The following is a 17,536-nucleotide window of genomic DNA, read 5'->3' on the forward strand; positions in this document are numbered from 1 at the left end:
TCAGTCTCTCATACAAAAAGCTGTGCACACCTTGCTATGCAGTCCCAGCTGTGCTCCCCTTAATGAGACAGCACATTCCTCCTCTCCACCCTGCATTCCCCGTGTCCATTCAGCCAGCTCCTGTTCCCCTCTTCCTTCTCATTTCGCCACCACACAGGAGTTGCCCACATAATCCTATGTGTCTCCTTGAGCCATGAAGTTCACTCCTCACAAGCATCATTGTCTTATAGTCCAGGCCAATCCCTGTCTGTAGACTTAATTTTGGGAATGGTTCCAATTTGGTCTATCAAAGGGTCTGGGAACCATGGCTGTCAGGGTCCCGCAGTCTCAGGCAGACTATTAAGCCTGGGCTTTTTATGAGAATTTAAGATCTGCATCCCACTATTGTCCTGCTCCATCAGGGATTCTCTGTTGTGTTCTCTCAGGGCAATGATCACCAGCAGCCGGGCACTGTCTAGTTCTTTGAGTCTCAGGCTGATGGAGTCTCTGGTTTATGTGGCCCTGTTTCTTGGGCTTATATTTCTCTTGAGTCTTTGGTGTTCTTCATTCTCCTTTGCTCCAGGTGGGTTCAGACCAATTGATGCATCTTAGATGGCCGCTTGCTAGCGTTTAAAACCCCAGACTCCTCTCACCAAAGTGGAACACAGACCGTTTTCTTAATAAATTTTGTTAGGCCAATTGACCTACATGTCCCTTGCAACCGTGGTCTCCAAAAAACTGTCCCTGCTACTCTGACCTTTGAAGCTTTTGGTTGTATTGAGGAAATTCCTTTTGGTTTAGTTCAGTTGTACTTCCCGTCGCCTAAATTTTTGTCTGCTATCTACTTAGTGAATATCCCTCTCTTCCTGCCTGATTTTCGTTTTGATTTGCATTTCTTTAATGGCAGTGATGGTGAGCATTTTCTCAAGCCTCTGTTCGCTGCCCCACATTACCATTATTAATGAAATTCTGCAGCTTTGGAAGTTGTCAGAAATGAAATGGAACTCATAAAGATCAATATCCTAGGCATTACTGAGGTGAAATGGACTGGTATGGGCCATTTCAGACATTCATATGACCAACTATGCCAGGAATGACAAATTGAAGAGGAATGGAATCGCATTCATCACCAAAAAGAACATTTCAAGATCCTGAATTACAACGTTGTCAATGACACCATAATATCCATATGCCTACAAGGAAGAACAGTTAATACCAATATTATTCAAATTTATGCATCAACGACTAATGCCACAGAGGAAGAAATTGAATATTTATTCAACCACAAAGAGAAATGAAGTTCTGGTACATGCAAGTTGATGGATGAACCTTGAACACATATTATGACGAGTGAAATAAGCCAGACACTAAAGGACGAATTTCATACAATTCCATTTATGTGAAATGCCCAGAACTGGCAAAGGCAGAGAGAACAGTTTATTATTAGTTACCGGGGGCTGGAGGGAGTGGAAATGGGGACTTATTGCTTGTTGGGTAGAGAGTTTCTGTTTGGGGTGATGAAAAAAAAACTTTTCTTATTCTTTAGGTGAAACATTACACCTCAAGTAAGTTTCGTATTAAGAAATTTATATACATATTGTTTTGTGGCATTAGTTGGAATCCCCTGGGTTCGCTGTGTCCATTTGACCAATTTCCCTGTCCCTTCCTGCCTTCTCATCCTGCTTTTGGGCAGGAGCTACCTATTCGGTCTTATAAATCTAATTGAACTAAGAAGCACATTCCTCATGCTTATTACTTCCGGTTTTACACTCCTGTCTAATCTTTGTCTGATGAGTGCGCTTGGAGAATGGTTTCAGTTAGCGGTTCGCAGTGTGTCTGGGGGCCAAGGTCTCGGGGGCTCCTCCAGTCTCTGTCAGACCATGAAATCTGCTCAAACATGAATCTGAGCTCTGTTCTACGTTTGTATCCTGTTTTGTCCGAGACTTTGTGTTGTGTTCCCTGGTAGGACAGTCATTGCTGGCAGCCAGGCACCATCTAGTTGTTCTGGTCTCGGGCTGGTGGAGTCTCTGGTTCATGTACTCCTTTAGTACTTTGGGCTCATATTTTCTGTGTGTGTTTGGTTTTTTCTTCATTCTCCTTTGTTCCAAATGGGATGGTATGAAGAATTTTTTGAAATAGGGTTGATGGTTGCACAACATTGTGAATGTAACTAATGAATTTGTACACTTCAGATGGTTAAAATGGCAAAATTTATTTTTTACATGTATTTTACAATAGTTTTTAAATTCAGTTATAAGAAACGAAAACGAATGATGTCTACTTAGTTCATACGAAAAAGATATAAGAAACTTCAATAGATTCTGCAGCCCCTGTTATAAAAACAAAACAAAAATGGGATGCCATATTTTGGATAGTTTTGAAATTGACTTTGTTTTCAGAGACATGAGTATTTACTGAAAAATTGTGTATCAAGTACAGACTCCCGATGCATCCCACCTACACCCAGTGTTTCTCCTATTGTTAACATCTTGCATTCCTGTGGTGTGGTATACGTTTGTAACAACGGGCACAGCAATAGTGAGATGTGGTTTTCAACTAAAATACATAGACTTCATCAGGGTTCACTCTTTGTGTTTATACTCCTATAGGTTTTGACAAATGCATAGTGTCATCAGTCCATCATTACATATCCTACAGAATAGTTACACAGTTGTAAAAATTCCCTGGGCTCCACCTATTCGTTCCTCCTCTCTCTCCCCAAACCCCTGGCAATCAATGATCTTTGTACTGCCTCTACACTTCATACTTTTCCAGAATGTCATAGGCTTGGGATCACACAGGATGTAGCTTTTCTAGACCAGCTTCTTTCACTTAGTGTGGATTTGAGATTCTTCCATAACTTTTCCTACCTTGATAGCTTAATTATTTTCATCACTGAATAATACACCTTTGTATGGATGTCTCACTATTTGTTTACCCATTTACCTATTCAATGACATTTTGGGTGCTTTCAATTATTATAATTATGTAGGAAGCTGCTGTAAACATTTGTGAGCAGGTTTTTATATGGATATATGTTTTTAACTCATGTGGGTAAATACCTAGGAGTGTTACTGCTAGATCAGAATGGGAGGACTGTGTTTAGATTTCGAAGGAACTGTCAGCTTGTATTCCAAAGTGGAATTTGCATGGAATACTATTTTTTTCAAAAAACACTCTTAAACCAAATACAAGAAGAGTGTATTTCATTGTATACAAAATAACATCAATAAAAATATTAACAAATATAAAACCACATTTGCTCCTGACTATTCCGTACAGGCTTATTTGTTATAGTCAAGGACTTTCCGAAACGTAAAATTTAGTTTGGACTGAGAAAGTAACAAACACTGATGAGGACGAACCCACAGTGAAAATGAAACTTTCATAGGCACAAAGGAATTCTAATGACCCCTTCTTGGAGGTAGTACTACTTTGTTACACACTGAGAAACGTTGTTCTTTTATCACTGACTTTCAGAAATTTGCTGTTTGAAATTATAGAATTAAGGATGAAACACCCCCCTTTTGACAGAGTAGTCTCTCCACAGTGAGATCTTATATGTGATGTGAGATGTGATGAACAAGGAAAGGCTTTCTCACGCACCTTAAATTCCTAAGTCCTCCACTATGAGTTTTTATGTCTTCTGAGGGAAGAGCAAGCACGAAAGGCCTCCCCACATTCTTTAGATTCATATGGCCTCTCTCCAGTATGAATTCTTCTATGTGTCATGAGGACTGAGGACTGCCTAAAGGCTTTCCCACATTGCTTACATTCATAAGGCTTCTCTCCACTGTGAGTTCTTATATGTGTAGTGAGGTTTGAGAGCTGACGATAGGCTTTCCCACATTCCTTACATTCATAAGGCCTCTGCCCATTGTGACTTCTTATATGGTTAGCGAGGTTTCCTGAGTGACTAAAGGCTTTCTCACATTCCTTACATTCATATGGCCTCTCTCCAGTATGAATTCTTCTATGTGTCATGAGGCCTGAGGACTTGCTAAAGGCTTTTCCACATTGCTTACATTCATAAGGCTTCTCTCCACTGTGAATTGTTATATGTGTAGTGAGGGTAGAGAGCAGACTAAAGGCTTTCCCACATTCCTTACATTCATAAGGCCTCTGCCCAGTGTGAGTTCTTATATGCTTAGTGAGGTTTCCTGAGTGACTAAAGGCTTTCCCACATTCCTCACATTCATAAGGCCTCTCTCCACTGTGAGTTCGCATATGCAAGGTGAGGTGTGAGGGATCTGTAAAGGCTTTCCCACATTCCTTACATTCATATGGCCTCTCTCCAGTATGAATTCTTCTATGTGTCATGAGGCCTGAGGACTGCCTAAAGGCTTTCCCACATTGCTTACATTCATAAGGCTTCTCTCCACTGTAAGTTCTTATATGTGAAGTGAAGTTAGAAGAATACCTAAATGTTTTCCCACATTCCTTACATTCGTAAGGCCTCTGTCCATTGTGAGTTCTGATATGTGTAGTAAGGGATGAAGCCTGACTATAGGCTTTCCCACATTCTGTACATTTATATGGCTTGTCTCCACTGTGAGTTTTTCTATGATCAGTGAGATGTGAGGAACACTTAAAGGCTTTTCCACATTCCTTACATTCATAAGGCCTTTCTGCACTGCGAATCCTTCTATGTACGATGAGGTTTGAGGATTGGCTAACGACTTTCCCACATTCCTTACATTCATAAGGGCTCTATCGACTGTGAGTTCTTATACGTGAAGTAAAGTTATAAGAATGCCTAAACGTTTCCCACATTCCTTACATTCCTAAGGGCTCTATCCACTGTGAGTTCTTATATGTGAAGTGAAGTTAGAAGAATACCTAAACGTTTTCCCACATTCCTTACATTCATAAGGCCTGACACCAGTATGAGCTCTCCTATGTGAAGCCATCGCTGAAGAATAACTAAAGGCTTTCCCACATTCCTTGCATTGATATGGCCTCTCTCCAGTATGAATTCTTCTATGTGTCATGAGGCCTGAGGCCTGCCTAAAGGTTTTCCCACATTGCTTACATTCATAAGGCTTCTCTCCACTGTGAATTGTTATATGTGTAGTGAGGTTTGAGAGGTGACGAAAGGCTTTCCCACATTCCTTACATTCATAAGGCCTCTGCCCATTGTGAGTTCTTATATGGTTAGTGAAGTTTCCTGAGTGACTAAAGGCTTTCCCACATTCCTCACATTCATAAGGTCTCTCTCCACTGTGAGTTCGCATATGCGAGGTGAGCTGTGAGGGCTCTGTAAAGGCTTTCCCACATTCCTTACATTCATATGGCCTCTCTCCAGTATGAATTCTTCTATGTGTCATGAGGCCTGAGGACTGCCTAAAGGCTTTCCCACATTGCTTACATTCATAAGGCTTCTCTCCACTGTGAATTCTTATATGTGTAGTGAGGTTTGAGAGCTGACGAAAGGCTTTCCCACATTCCTTACATTCATATGGCCTCTCTCCAGTATGAATTCTTCTATGTGTCATGAGGGCTGAGGACTGCCTAAAGGCTTTCCCACATTGCTTACATTCATAAGGCTTCTCTCCACTGTGAGTTCTTATATGTGAAGTGAAGTTAGAAGAATACCTAAATGTTTTCCCACATTCCTTACATTCATAAGGCCTCTGTCCATTGTGAGTTCTTATATGTGCAGTAACGGATGAAGCCTGACTAAAGGCTTTCCCACATTCTGTACATTTATATGGCTTGTCTCCACTGTGAGTTTTTCTATCATTAGTGAGATGTGAGGAAGACTTAAAGGCTTTTCCATATTCCTTACATTCATAAGGTCTTTCTCCACTTTGAATCCTTCTATGTACAATGAGGTTTGAGGATTGCCTAAAGTCTTTCCCACATTCATTACATTCATAAGGCCTCTCTCCAGTGTGAGTTGTTATATGTGTAGTGAGGTATGAGGGCCAACCAAAGGCTTTCCCATGTTCCTTACATTCATAAGGCCTCTCTTCACTGTGAGTGCCTAAATGTGCAGTGAGGGCTGAGGAAAAATTAAAGGCTTTTCTAAATTCCCTACATTCATAAGGCTTATCTCTGTTATAGAAAAGGAGGGATAAAGGGTCACTAGAAGAACTTTCTTTACATTCACCCTTATGACCTCTCACATGTGTCCAAAAGGACGAGAAACTACAGAAATCTTTCCCATACTCATCACATTTATACTGATTGTCACTAGTGAGTGTTGTCACAGGATTCTTAAGAGTTGAGATACAAATGAAATCCTTTCCACATACCTCACACTTATGGGGTTTCTTTCCACTAAGAGTTCTCATAGGAGTGGTACCACCACAGGCTTCTCTAGATGTAATAAACTGACAGGTATGGTGGTTATGTGATGAGGGATCCATGATGGCTTTTTCACAGTCAAAGCATTCAAAAGGATTTACTTCTGCAGGATTTCTTTTCTGCACGGTAAGATTTGGAATCCGCCTGAAGGTTTTCCCACACGGATTGCCTTCATTACTTTCACGGAGGTTTTCTACTGTATGAATTCTGTTAAAAACAAGCAACATGTTGTTGGAAATCAATTATTTCCACTTCACCTTTAGCTAACAAAGCGAACATGAACTTTTTCGCTTGACTTCTCTCCTGTTTCATGCTTCAAATCGTCTAGCAGAAATAGTACCATAATTGTCACTGTTTTTCTAAAATATGAGGCTTTCTGATCATTGTGTTTAAGTGAAATATGTTTCAAATACTCAATGTCTGACACACATTTATGAACAAGTTGTGAAAATTCTCTGAAAACGTAAGTTTACAGCAAAGTTTATACATATACAATATACGTGCACATATATATATATATACTTATATATGTATAAGCACATATCAGGGCTTCAAACTGGTTTGTATTGCTTCAACAATTGCCAACATAAATAACGGCAGTGTTCACGTTGGATATGTGTTGCCCATCGGATTTCAACCTGTGCTGGAAACAAACCACAGAGCCCTGAACAAAGATGGCAGCCAATCTCACAGCTTTCAATGTGTGTCGCTCCCCACAGTACTGTCAATAATCCGATCTGCATGAATTCCAAAAAGTTTCAGGAACCTGCTGCAGAACACTCAAATAGCAGGACTGTGACGAGCAACACACATTCAAAGCAGTGTAGTGGGACATCGTCTTTGTGCAGGGCCCTGCCAACTGTTCTCTGCTCAGCTCAAAATCCAACAGGCAACAAGTTTGGTGGCTATGCAATGTGTACACCATCCTTCTTTATGTTTGCAATTACTGAACTGTTCTGAAACAGTTGGAAGCCTTGGTATATACACATCAACATATGAATGTGTATTTTAACGTCATCACAACTTAGGATTTTCTCCAGAAGCACCGTTTTCTCTTGTTTCAATGACACTCACCTCAAACGTCTCTCTTGGTTTTTATGATCATCTTTATTACTGTGTGATTCAGAGATTTCTCCTAACATGGAGGACCAGGTGTTATTTTTTATGTATCCCACCATTATATCTTTGCTGGGTAACTTTTCTCCATCCTTAAGGTTTCCAAAGTCTGACCCAATAATTCAAGTTGAGGTTCACAATATGAAACAAATGGAAAGAAATTATTAGGGGAAAAAAGACCACTGTTAATAAGGACGTGGCCACATTTCACTGTTTCACCATTTTAGCAATGGTTTAGAAGCAGTTTATTAGGACATACTTCTATGAACTTTGACAGTGACGGATACATGAACAAGTGTAGTTAGAGCTAAGTAGAAATATACTGCACACGATATACATGTAACATTAAAAGAGGAAAAGGATCCGCATAACCGCAGCTGTGAAAGGATTGCTGAAGTCAGAAAAGGAAGCTCAGGTTTCTGTGAAGTTGTGTCTCTGGGAAAACAAATGTGTAGAGCTGACATGGTGCTCATGAAGAAACGCTTATCATGAGGGAAGACCGTGAAGAGTAATGAGGAGTTCCTTGACATTGAGCCAATACTTTGCTCTTCAGGGTCTCTGAAGATAGACAGGTGTGGGTTGATTTGCAGCAAAATAATCATGTCAAACTTGTAATGAACACACTAATAGTGTACGTGGTCCCCAAATACAATACTCTCAGTGCCCCAAAGTGACCCCTAAAGCCAGTGCTTACATTTACAACACTTAAAGTGCCTCAAGGCTTTATATCACAAGAGAAATGAAAGCTAAGTGAAATACATACTGCTTTGTGTTCACGGAAAGCCAAGATACATGAGCTCTGTGGGCCAAAGGACCATGCCTCCTTTATTTAATAATTTATTCTCATTCCTCAGCCCAAATTCTGCAGTAATCTTAATGAGTAAAATAGTTTTGTTCACTAAAGGAATAATAGAAAACAGAAAAAAAAAAAAAAAAGGGAATCTGGTCTTACCTACTGAGGCCAGGTTTCTGAAGGTTTCGATCATCACATCTCTGTAGAGTTTCCTCTGAGTAAGATCCAGCAAAGCCCACTCTTCCGGGGTAAAGACCACAGCCACATCCTGAACAACCACTGAGTCCTAAAACATTGACACATTCTGCATCAGCGAGGTACCATGGACTTCAGTGTGTACAAGAATGAAGGGTGAGGCTGACAGTCCTGGGGAACAGAGGATTCTTAGGGATTTGACACAAGGTTCTGTGTACTATCAAGGTCTATTCTAGAGTAAGGCCATCAGCCTCGTCCCTTCACTAACTACATTCACTTCCTCACTGATTGCTTTCTGTCTCACAGACTTCCAGCACTGAAATTATCTCTCTACAGCTCGACTGCGACCAATTGCAGTCGTATTCTCCTCTCTCTTTACAGTCTGGAATGGTTAGAAAACATAGCAGACATTAGAGAAATGCTCTCATTCAGATCTTCACTTCCTTGTGAACAGAGAATTACCACTCCTTCCGTAAGCCCTACCAGAACACACTCAACAAAACATAAAGCACAGGGTGAAGACAGGATGATGTATAGTAACTGGTAAACACTGCAGAAGGGCAGTTTTTCTTTTGTTTCTCACAACCATGGGAAGACCAGGGGCCAATTATCAACACACTGGCAACCCAAACACTGAGCTGGTCATATTTTCTTCAAATCTTGGAGATAAGCATGTGGGTGATTCAAGTCAGGAGACTCTCATTCAACAGAGAGCACCAAGGCCCAAGGTGGGAATGTGACAGGTCCACAAACACAGTCTAATGTTAGAAGATGACAAGGAGGAAAACCTCTGCAGAAACAACACCACACCCTTGTGTTTGCTCAGTGAGAAAAGGTTACCATTTCCATCTGGAAACCCTGGTGGCATAGTGGTTAAGTGCTATGACTGCTAATCAAAGGCTCGGCAGTTGAAATCCACCAGGCGCTCTTTGGAAAGTCTATGGGGCAGTTCTACTCTGTCCTATAGGGTCGCTGTGAGTCAGAATCAACTTGATGGCACTTGGTTTGGTTTTTGGTTGGGATGACTGTAAAACATGATGAACGTAATCAGTGTCACCAAACTATACCTGTAAACGCTGTTGAATTGACAAACATTTTGTTAGGTATAAATTCTACCACAAAAAAATTAATTTTATAAGTAAGCTGAAATGCAGGTGGTTTACCGGTTAAATTGCCCGTGGAGCCTAGGAAATAGACTTACACACCAGCCCTCTAGGGGCTGTGCTTCAGAATTCTCTCACATTCGCAGCCCCTGGAAGGCACCTAACCATGACTACCTGAACCCTGACCACTGGAATCCCCTGGTCTGTAAGAGTGACCTTTCTGAAACAGCAGCAATCCGTTGGGTTCCTCGTGTCAAGAGGAGAGAAAAGGCTGCTAAAAGATACCCTGAGTGCTAAAACAGAGAAATTTTAGAGAAAGAAGACTCCTCTTGTCAGGGAAATGGTGACGTGAGCAGCCTATGACATCTCTAATCCGTCCTGGTATGATGGGGTCACAATAACTTTGAACCAGAGCCCAAATCCAAAGGTCTCCTCCACTGCAGTGGGCGAGGTTATATATTTTAAACTCATCAAAAACCCTGGTATTTATTATAGAATAATGATGAAATGTCCCATGTACTGAGCAACTGTGATTTTTCTTTCATGACTCTTCTAAGCAGATATTATTTCAGACAGGTCATAGCTGAGTAAAGTTAGAGAAGATCATTTAATCACATCCTCAGTGTTTCCCACATGGAACTCTGCTGAGCCAGGATCACAATGCAGGTCAATTTCTCTTTGAAGTCTAAATTCCTGACAACTCCAGTTCTGTCCATATGCGTACAGTTTTGTTGTTATTTTTGCTGTTACCGTCCAATAACACCATAAAAAAAAAAAAAAACCCAAACCCAGTCGATGATCTAAAGTCCTGGTGGATAATAGGAAGAGGAGACAAAGGTAAACATTCTATTCAATTCACACAACCAGGACATACTTCTCCTGGCAAAGCCCTGTGTCTCAGACAAGACTTCTTCCCTCCAGACCCTTAACTGTGGCTACATTCATTCATTAAAATTGATTCAGGTCCTACTGACACAGAGACTACTGCACATTGGCAAAGCAGATACAGCAGTGAACAAAACAAACACCCAGATGAACATGGATAGTAAATTCTTTGAGTGGGGACAGTAAATTTAAATACATAAACATATATATATAACTATCATGTGGCAATGTGTTCTATAAAAGAATTCAGGTCTCTGAGAAGAAACTGTTCTAGAAGGAGGAAACAGCCAGAGCACAGGTCAGAAGGTGTCAAGGTGTCTTGGATGTCTTAGGAAGAGCCAAAGGCCCCGCGTGGCTGGAGCAGAATGCAATGCAGAGGAAAAACCGGATTAGGAATCTGGACGGGTGATTGGGGTCAGTGGGCTTATCATGTTCGGGGGAACGCGTTGGCAACTGAAAAGAATCTGGCTTTTAATCTTAGTGAAATGCTGAGTAATTTTACACTTTTGAGCAGTGGAGGAAACTGGTATGATACCTCTCAATCCTTTTAAGACTCAAAGTGCTCCAGTGCCTAGGGGGCCTCAAGACCACTGTTCAGAGACATGGGACAAGGATGGCTCTAGAGGGTCGGGGCTCAGCCTCCACAGCCAGAGCTCCTCTGTCTTCAGATTCAGGAAGAAGACTCTGTTATTCAACACAGAACACCAAGAACCGGGACGGGGGGAGGAGGGATATTAACACCGTGTGATGCTACCTCTGAGAGTCACATAAGGAAGGTAACACCAGGTATTCAAATCTTCAAATGCCTTGTATGTAGGCATGAAGGGCCCAGAGACAGTGGAGCAAGGTATTAGGGTGCCTCCTAGGGCTCAGTTCCTCAGCCTCCTCTGTCACTGTCTTCTTCACTGAAACCACAGTCCCGCAGCACACGGCTGCTTCCCAACAATTCAGATCCAGCCTCACCCACATAATGCTAAGGATAACCCAGTTCTGCGTAGAACTCACCATTTTCTTCTCCATCTTCGGGGCGTCTATGGAATGACGTCTCTGACCCCAAGAAGCCACTTCCAGGAAGAGGGACAGGACTGGAAGCAGAGGCCTGGGCAGTCTGGAGGCAGATGAATAATGTTTGGTCCACACACCAGTGACAGCAATTGAAATCCTTCCCTGTGATTGATGGATGTGCCAGATGGTCGCCTGAGGTCCCCAGCTGCCTGGACTGGACTAGTTCTCCCTGCACCACACCTGAGACCTGAAATGGAAGAAGGATGGGGAAGAAACAGTGTGGAGGAAGCAGGGAGTGACAGGCCTTTGGCCTCCTCCCAGGCTCAGGGCAATGCTCCACCCTGAGGGCCTTTACACTAAAGGCAGAACAGGCTCCAGCCCCCACAGCACACACCTGCATTCTTCAGGAAGCTCCCCAGGCTTCTACTTTCTGCAACAAGATCACAGATGGAGGAATTTACCTCTCCCACAGCATGAGAAGCAACCAGGCCTGGCCAGGCTACAAAACTTGAACCTGATTTCCTCCAGGGACTTAGGGATTCAATGTTCAAGTTGTGGGCTTACCTATGTACCTTTGTTCCTGGTGTCAGATGTCACTGTTATCTGACATTAACATGGATGAAATTTTAAGAACATACTTTTCATATATTGACAATGAACTCATCCTGGTTCATTTATTTTTAAGTTATGTGCTGTAAAAAACCTTCCACTGTGCTTTTCTAAAACTTTTTCATCTCATTTATGACACTGTAATATCTGATCAGTATTTTTTCTGTTCCTTTGGAAGTAACTAACATTTCTTTCTGCCCCTTGACTTTTATGGTATTTTTCCCCCTTCATTTTCAAACCAGGAGAACACCACTCACTAAGATTTTGAGAAATCTGGGGGGATTCCTGAACACTTTCTCTTTCTGATATTAACTAGATCAACAAATAAATCAGAAAACTTTTATGTTTTCACGAAGGACCCGTCTCCTACCTCACTTCCTATTTCTTTTCACCCTGCTCCCTCTCCAGCTTGAGTCCTATTTCATTTCTTGGTCTCACTGTCATTGAATTCTCTGTTGCAAGATCTTTACACCAGTGTCTCCCCTCTACGCGTTTTCCTTCTTTTTTATTTTCTGTAATACAGCTCTCTAATTTTAATTCCCATCATTATTTCTCGACTAGCATTTCCAGCATAAACCACGAGCTTGTTTAGTATGTGGAAAACTCAAGTCCCATCCCAGAATTTCTCAATCAAAATTTGCATTTCAACCAGATCTGGGGCTTATGCACGTTGACATTCAGCCATGAGAAGCATTCAGTGATGTACAGGAATGAGCAGTCTATGAAGGGATGCCGTTTTATCCATCCACACCTCTATTAAATTTCTGGCTATCTTCCTGATTCACAATCAATCTGCGCGTCTAGGCCTCCTCACAATGTTCCCTAACTTGTTCATAACAAGCTCCTGCCTGACATCATTCAATCATCGTTGTCAGTTCCAAATTCTATCTGTGGCATAGGAAATGCTCAGTGCCCATCAGTGGCTGTCCATGGGCCTTCCAAAAGCCCAGAGTATTCAGCACGGTTCTAAATGATCTGTTTCAATCCAGCTCACACAAACCTCACCACTCACTTGTTGTTTTCTCTGCTTTAATCATCTCTGACTTCCATCAATGAATGGATAACACTGGGTTCTCTGCTGCCTCAGGGATTTACACATTTAGTTTTCCCAACTGAAATACTCTTTCCACCCCCACCCATACAAAATGGTATCAGCTCTACACAACACTGTATGTAGCTAAAAAAAAAAAAAGCCAGTTTTCTGAATCTTCACTGAAATAATTTCCCTTTTCAAGCAGTTGAACCTCACTCTCGGGTTAGGTCTTTTTAATACAGATATCACATACCCTTAGTTTTTCATTCTTTCTTTAAAACTGTCTCCCAAGCTACATGATAAATCTATGGGCAGACACTCTGTATTTTGTCTTCTTGTTCCTTCTGGCCTTTGACACTGATCATTGAGGACACACACAGATTATTACCTGTTATATATAGTTTTCAGCAGCACTATCCAAGAGTACTTTATGTGAAGATAGACATGTTCTGTTTCTGTACAGCCCAATATGGTAGCCCCTAGCCCTATGTGCCTCTTCACCACAGAACATATGACTAGTGCAATGAAGGAACTCTACTTTTAGTTTTAATTACTTTTAATTGAAATAGCAACACCCAGCTAATGGGCATCACAGCTCAAGTGAACTCCCCAGACTCTTAAGCAACCAACAGAGCAGAGAGGGCATGAAAGCTGCCATCAGCACAATGCAGAGCTTCACAGTTTTGGGCTTGCTAAAAGTCTGTCACATAGGGAAATGGAACATTGCACTCAGTTTGTTTCTACTTGCATGATGAAGGTTAATGTCAACCTCAATTGGATTTACCTCATTCTGAAAACCCCAATGACATTTAAACATAGAAATGAGTGGGAATAACTGAGGGGACAGGAGGGGCACTTTCTGCAGAGGTGACATTTGAAGTGAGACAAGAATTATAGGAATTATTGAGTTCCTAGAGTTTAAAAGTTTTCCTCTAATCAGCAGAAATACTTGGTGCGAAGGCTGAAAGGCAGGGAAAATGTTGACATGTCTGAAAAGGTTTTTTCTAAAAAGATATCAAGAGCCTATGAAATATGAGGGTTTCTAAATTTAACTCAGATGTGGAGGGTCTTTTCAGAGAGGGTAAAATATGTGGATTTTTTTCTGGATGTGATTGAGAGTTTCCTTGGTTTACATTGTTGATATCCGCCTCTTGGTGCTGGGTGGAGACTGTACCTTCCTCTGAAAAGAGAAATAGGAGAAGAAAGTTCAGAGCTGCCTTCCTAAGGGAGCTCCCCTCTCACGGTAGCTTGGACTGTTTCCCTGAATGCAGTGAATGAATGAAGGCTGGTGCAGCTTACCGGCTGGGAAAGCCAGGTGAGAAGTAGATTTGTTCAGGTGAGACTTTAAAAGCTCTGTCTTGGACACGTTAGGTTTCAGAGCGTTACAGTCCTTAGTGTTCCAGGTGGGCTATGGGAAGGACTTGGTGTCTGAGTCCATTGGGACCCAGGAGCCTGAATCTCATCCTGTGGGCCGTCTTCTGCTGGCCACGAACAATCACACTGTGTCCTCTGAAACAGGCTGCATTCCCACTTCCGAAGCTGCAAGCTAAAGGAGAGGAAGAGCAGAGTGTTGGCACGGATGAGGCCTTTAGCAAATAATTAATGGCTCCTGGCACAGATTCTAACGTCTGACAGCAGACATTTGGTTTCTGTACTAAGGGACTGGACGAGCTTGATGCAGACCAGGGGCTGGTAATTACAGTCAACTTCTGGATGAAAAGCTTCTTTTTTTCTGCTTGACTTCAAGGCTGTGTGAAGACTTCTCCTGAGTGAAGACATCCCTTATTTTAACTGAACCACTGCTTACACTTGTACACGTTACAGTGAATTCTTTAGATCTTTGTAAACACCCAGGCGTATTTGGAGGAAGCATGTGAACCTGCCTTTTTGGTAACTTTGAAAAACGCCAACATGGAACTTCATGTGGTTTAACCTGTCTTGTTCAAGAAGAAATTAAATGACTACCGTGTGTGTGTGTGAGAGAGAGAGAAAAAGAGGGAAAAGAACCAAATAAAATTAAAAAGCTTTCTTGGCTGAAAAAAAAAAAAACTGATAATGTCATGGTATCTGAGGAGCATTTCTTAGATTCTCACCGAGGAAAATTCAGTAGTTTTGAATGAAGGCTTGAATTTGACATGAAGTAACATGACAACAGTCATGTCTCCAAAGGAAAGTCCCATCCAGAATGGGAGTACTCCTAGAATATCTATCTCTAGAGAAGGAAAATAGGAGGCACCACATTATTCAACACCATGTTGAGATTAAAAGTGCTGTTTAATGATTGGTTTTACTGTACGCAGTTTTAAAGTTTTTGACTGATACAATATTTTTACAATTTAAAAAAAGAAGCATGTTTCTTTTCTCCACACACTAGCTTTCAACAATGGATTCTGAGCTACAATAGCAAAAAGCTCAAGGAATAAAAGACAAAACAGATCAATTAAGACTCTCAACAAAGGGAAGAGACAATCTACAGAATGGGAGAAAATACACTGAAACCTGTGAGAGCTGGAATTTGACAGGATTGCCTTCTTTTTCTGGGTCTTGCAATTTTTCCGCCTTTTACACAGCGCAGCCTTGCCACTTTTTGGTCACTTCTTTAATGAAAAATATTTGAGTTTTCCTACTCTGACAGGTTTCCACCTTAGAGGTTCCAGCTTTCGCAGGTTTCACTGCATTTGGGAATCATACATGCCATAAGGGTTTAGTATCCAGGACAGAGAAAGACCCCCTAAGTGTCAGCAACAATTTTAAAATTGGGCAAAAAACTTAAAGAGACATTTCACCAAAGATGATAAGCAAATGGTCAATAAACACATGAAAAGATGATGAATGCCCTTGTCATTAGGGAAATGCAAACCCAAACCACAAGACACACCACCTCATCCCTAGGAGGATGGCTACTATCAGAAACAATAAGAGTTGGGGAGAATATGAAGAAATTGCCGGTGGGTTGTAAAGTGGTTCAGCCTCTGTGGAAAAGTGTGCCTGTTTTTCAAAATGTTAAACATACAAATAGCCTATGACCCAGAAATTTCCGTTTATAGGAGCGCAGATGGTACAAATGTTAAGTACCCGCTTGCTTACCAAAAGACTGACGGTATGAATAACAACAAAAAGAGCAGATGTTGAGGCTGCTGATGAACACCAACATACCTCATGGGACATGGTTCCTTGGATTAGAGGTTTAGGGTTACACTTTCCTGGGACATCCCAGTTAACTTGCCTAATAATATGTTTAGTGATTTAACCTCCTAGTTCACTGTGTGGTGCCTGGGGTCTTACAAGCTGCCATCCAAGGCACAAAAGTTGGTCTGTATTCACCTGGAACAACCGAGGAAAAAGTTGAGTCAGGAAAAGGAGGAGGATAAGGAATGTGTGGTAACTGCCTCCATGAACAGCTGTCTCATTGGCCATGAGAGTAGAACAGGAGAGTGCCTGGCTGCCATTACGGAATATCTTCATCGAAACTTCTATAGCAGAATCCTGATCTAAAGAGGGAAAATGCACAACAGAATTTCAAATTCTTATGGACTCCAGGCTTCCTGGAGCCATGAAGGTTCGATGAACCCCTGAAGCTATTGCCCTGAGATCATCTTTAAACCTTAAACCAAAAATATCCATTAGAGTCTTCTTAAAATCGAACAATAGTTTAGCTTAACTAGTAGACAATGAGCCTTGAGCATTCTGCTCTTTAGAAAACTGTCTATGTGGGATCAAACTGACAACAGCAACTCAAAAGAGCTGACAGGAACCCTAGGGAGCACTGAGTTTATGTTAAGGGCAGAATAACTCAGAAAAGTTCAGTGAGAATGGTTGTGTGACTGGAAGAACGTAATCAATGTCAGTAAACAGTACCTGTAGAAAATGTTGAATTAGTGTATGTTTTGCTGTGTATATTCTCCACAACAAAAATATAAAATTATGTAATTAAAGAAAAAAAAAGTTGGCACTTTACACCCACCCAAGCGCCTCTGTGGCAAAGACGCCATGATTTGCTTTCGTTAAAATTACAGCAAAAAAAAACCCTACACTACAGCTCTACTCTGTCACGTGGTCTCACCATGAGTCTAAAATTACCTCAATGATACCTAACAAGTAGATACACAAAAGGCTTGAAAGTAGGGATGCAAACAGCTATTTTTACACCAATGTTCAAACACCACTATTCAAAATAGCAAAAAAGTGTAAAAAAAACCAAGTGTCCATCAACAGATGCATGGATTAAAAAAATGGAATATTATTCGGTCATAAAAAGAGATTAAGTTCTCATAAATGTTACGCCATGGATGAACCTTGAAAACACTATGCTAAGTTAAACAAGTCAGAGACAAAAGTATAAATCTTGTACAGTCCCACTTAAGTATCTGTAATAGGCAAGTATATAGAGACCAAATCGTTACTAGGGGAAGATGGGAGAGAGGAGGGGAGTTAATGCTTACGCGACACTGACTTTCTTCTAACGGTGATGGAAAATCTCAGAAATTGATAGAGGTGATAGTTGCACAA

At 41.3% G+C, this 17,536-nt stretch overlaps 2 protein-coding genes across 2 annotated transcripts; both read right to left on the bottom strand.

The window, feature by feature from the left end:
- Positions 1-3,560: 3,560 nt before the first annotated feature.
- LOC135228863 (zinc finger protein 879-like) lies at positions 3,561-4,682 on the bottom strand. Its single transcript, XM_064277997.1, has 3 exons — positions 4,633-4,682; positions 3,897-4,540; positions 3,561-3,818 (listed from the first exon to the last, which is right to left on the bottom strand). Exons 1-3 carry the CDS (start codon positions 4,680-4,682, stop codon positions 3,607-3,609), a joined length of 906 nt encoding a protein of 301 aa, XP_064134067.1. The 3' UTR covers positions 3,561-3,606.
- LOC135228864 (zinc finger protein OZF-like) lies at positions 4,546-6,515 on the bottom strand. The gene has a single exon (XM_064277998.1). The coding sequence runs from the start codon at positions 6,513-6,515 to the stop codon at positions 4,773-4,775; it is 1,743 nt and encodes a 580-aa protein (XP_064134068.1). The 3' UTR covers positions 4,546-4,772.
- Positions 6,516-17,536: the final 11,021 nt, after the last annotated feature.

Source organism: Loxodonta africana, chromosome X (assembly GCF_030014295.1).
Source record: "Loxodonta africana isolate mLoxAfr1 chromosome X, mLoxAfr1.hap2, whole genome shotgun sequence".
Taxonomy (NCBI): Eukaryota; Metazoa; Chordata; class Mammalia; order Proboscidea; family Elephantidae; genus Loxodonta; species Loxodonta africana.

Excerpts from the sequence above, each read along its gene's own strand:
- LOC135228863 (XM_064277997.1), bottom strand. The coding sequence starts at position 4,682 with ATGAATGTAAGGAATGTGGGAAAGTCGTTAGCCAATCCTCAAACCTCA. Across the intron at positions 4,541-4,632 it reads GCCAATCCTCAAACCTCATC|AAAAACTCACAGTGGAGACA; the intron begins GTACATAGAAGG and ends CACTGATCATAG. Across the intron at positions 3,819-3,896 it reads GGAATGTGAGAAAGCCTTTA|CCTATCGTCAGCTCTCAAAC; the intron begins GTCACTCAGGAA and ends AATGTGGGAAAG.
- LOC135228864 (XM_064277998.1), bottom strand. The coding sequence starts at position 6,515 with ATGTTGCTTGTTTTTAACAGAATTCATACAGTAGAAAACCTCCGTGAA.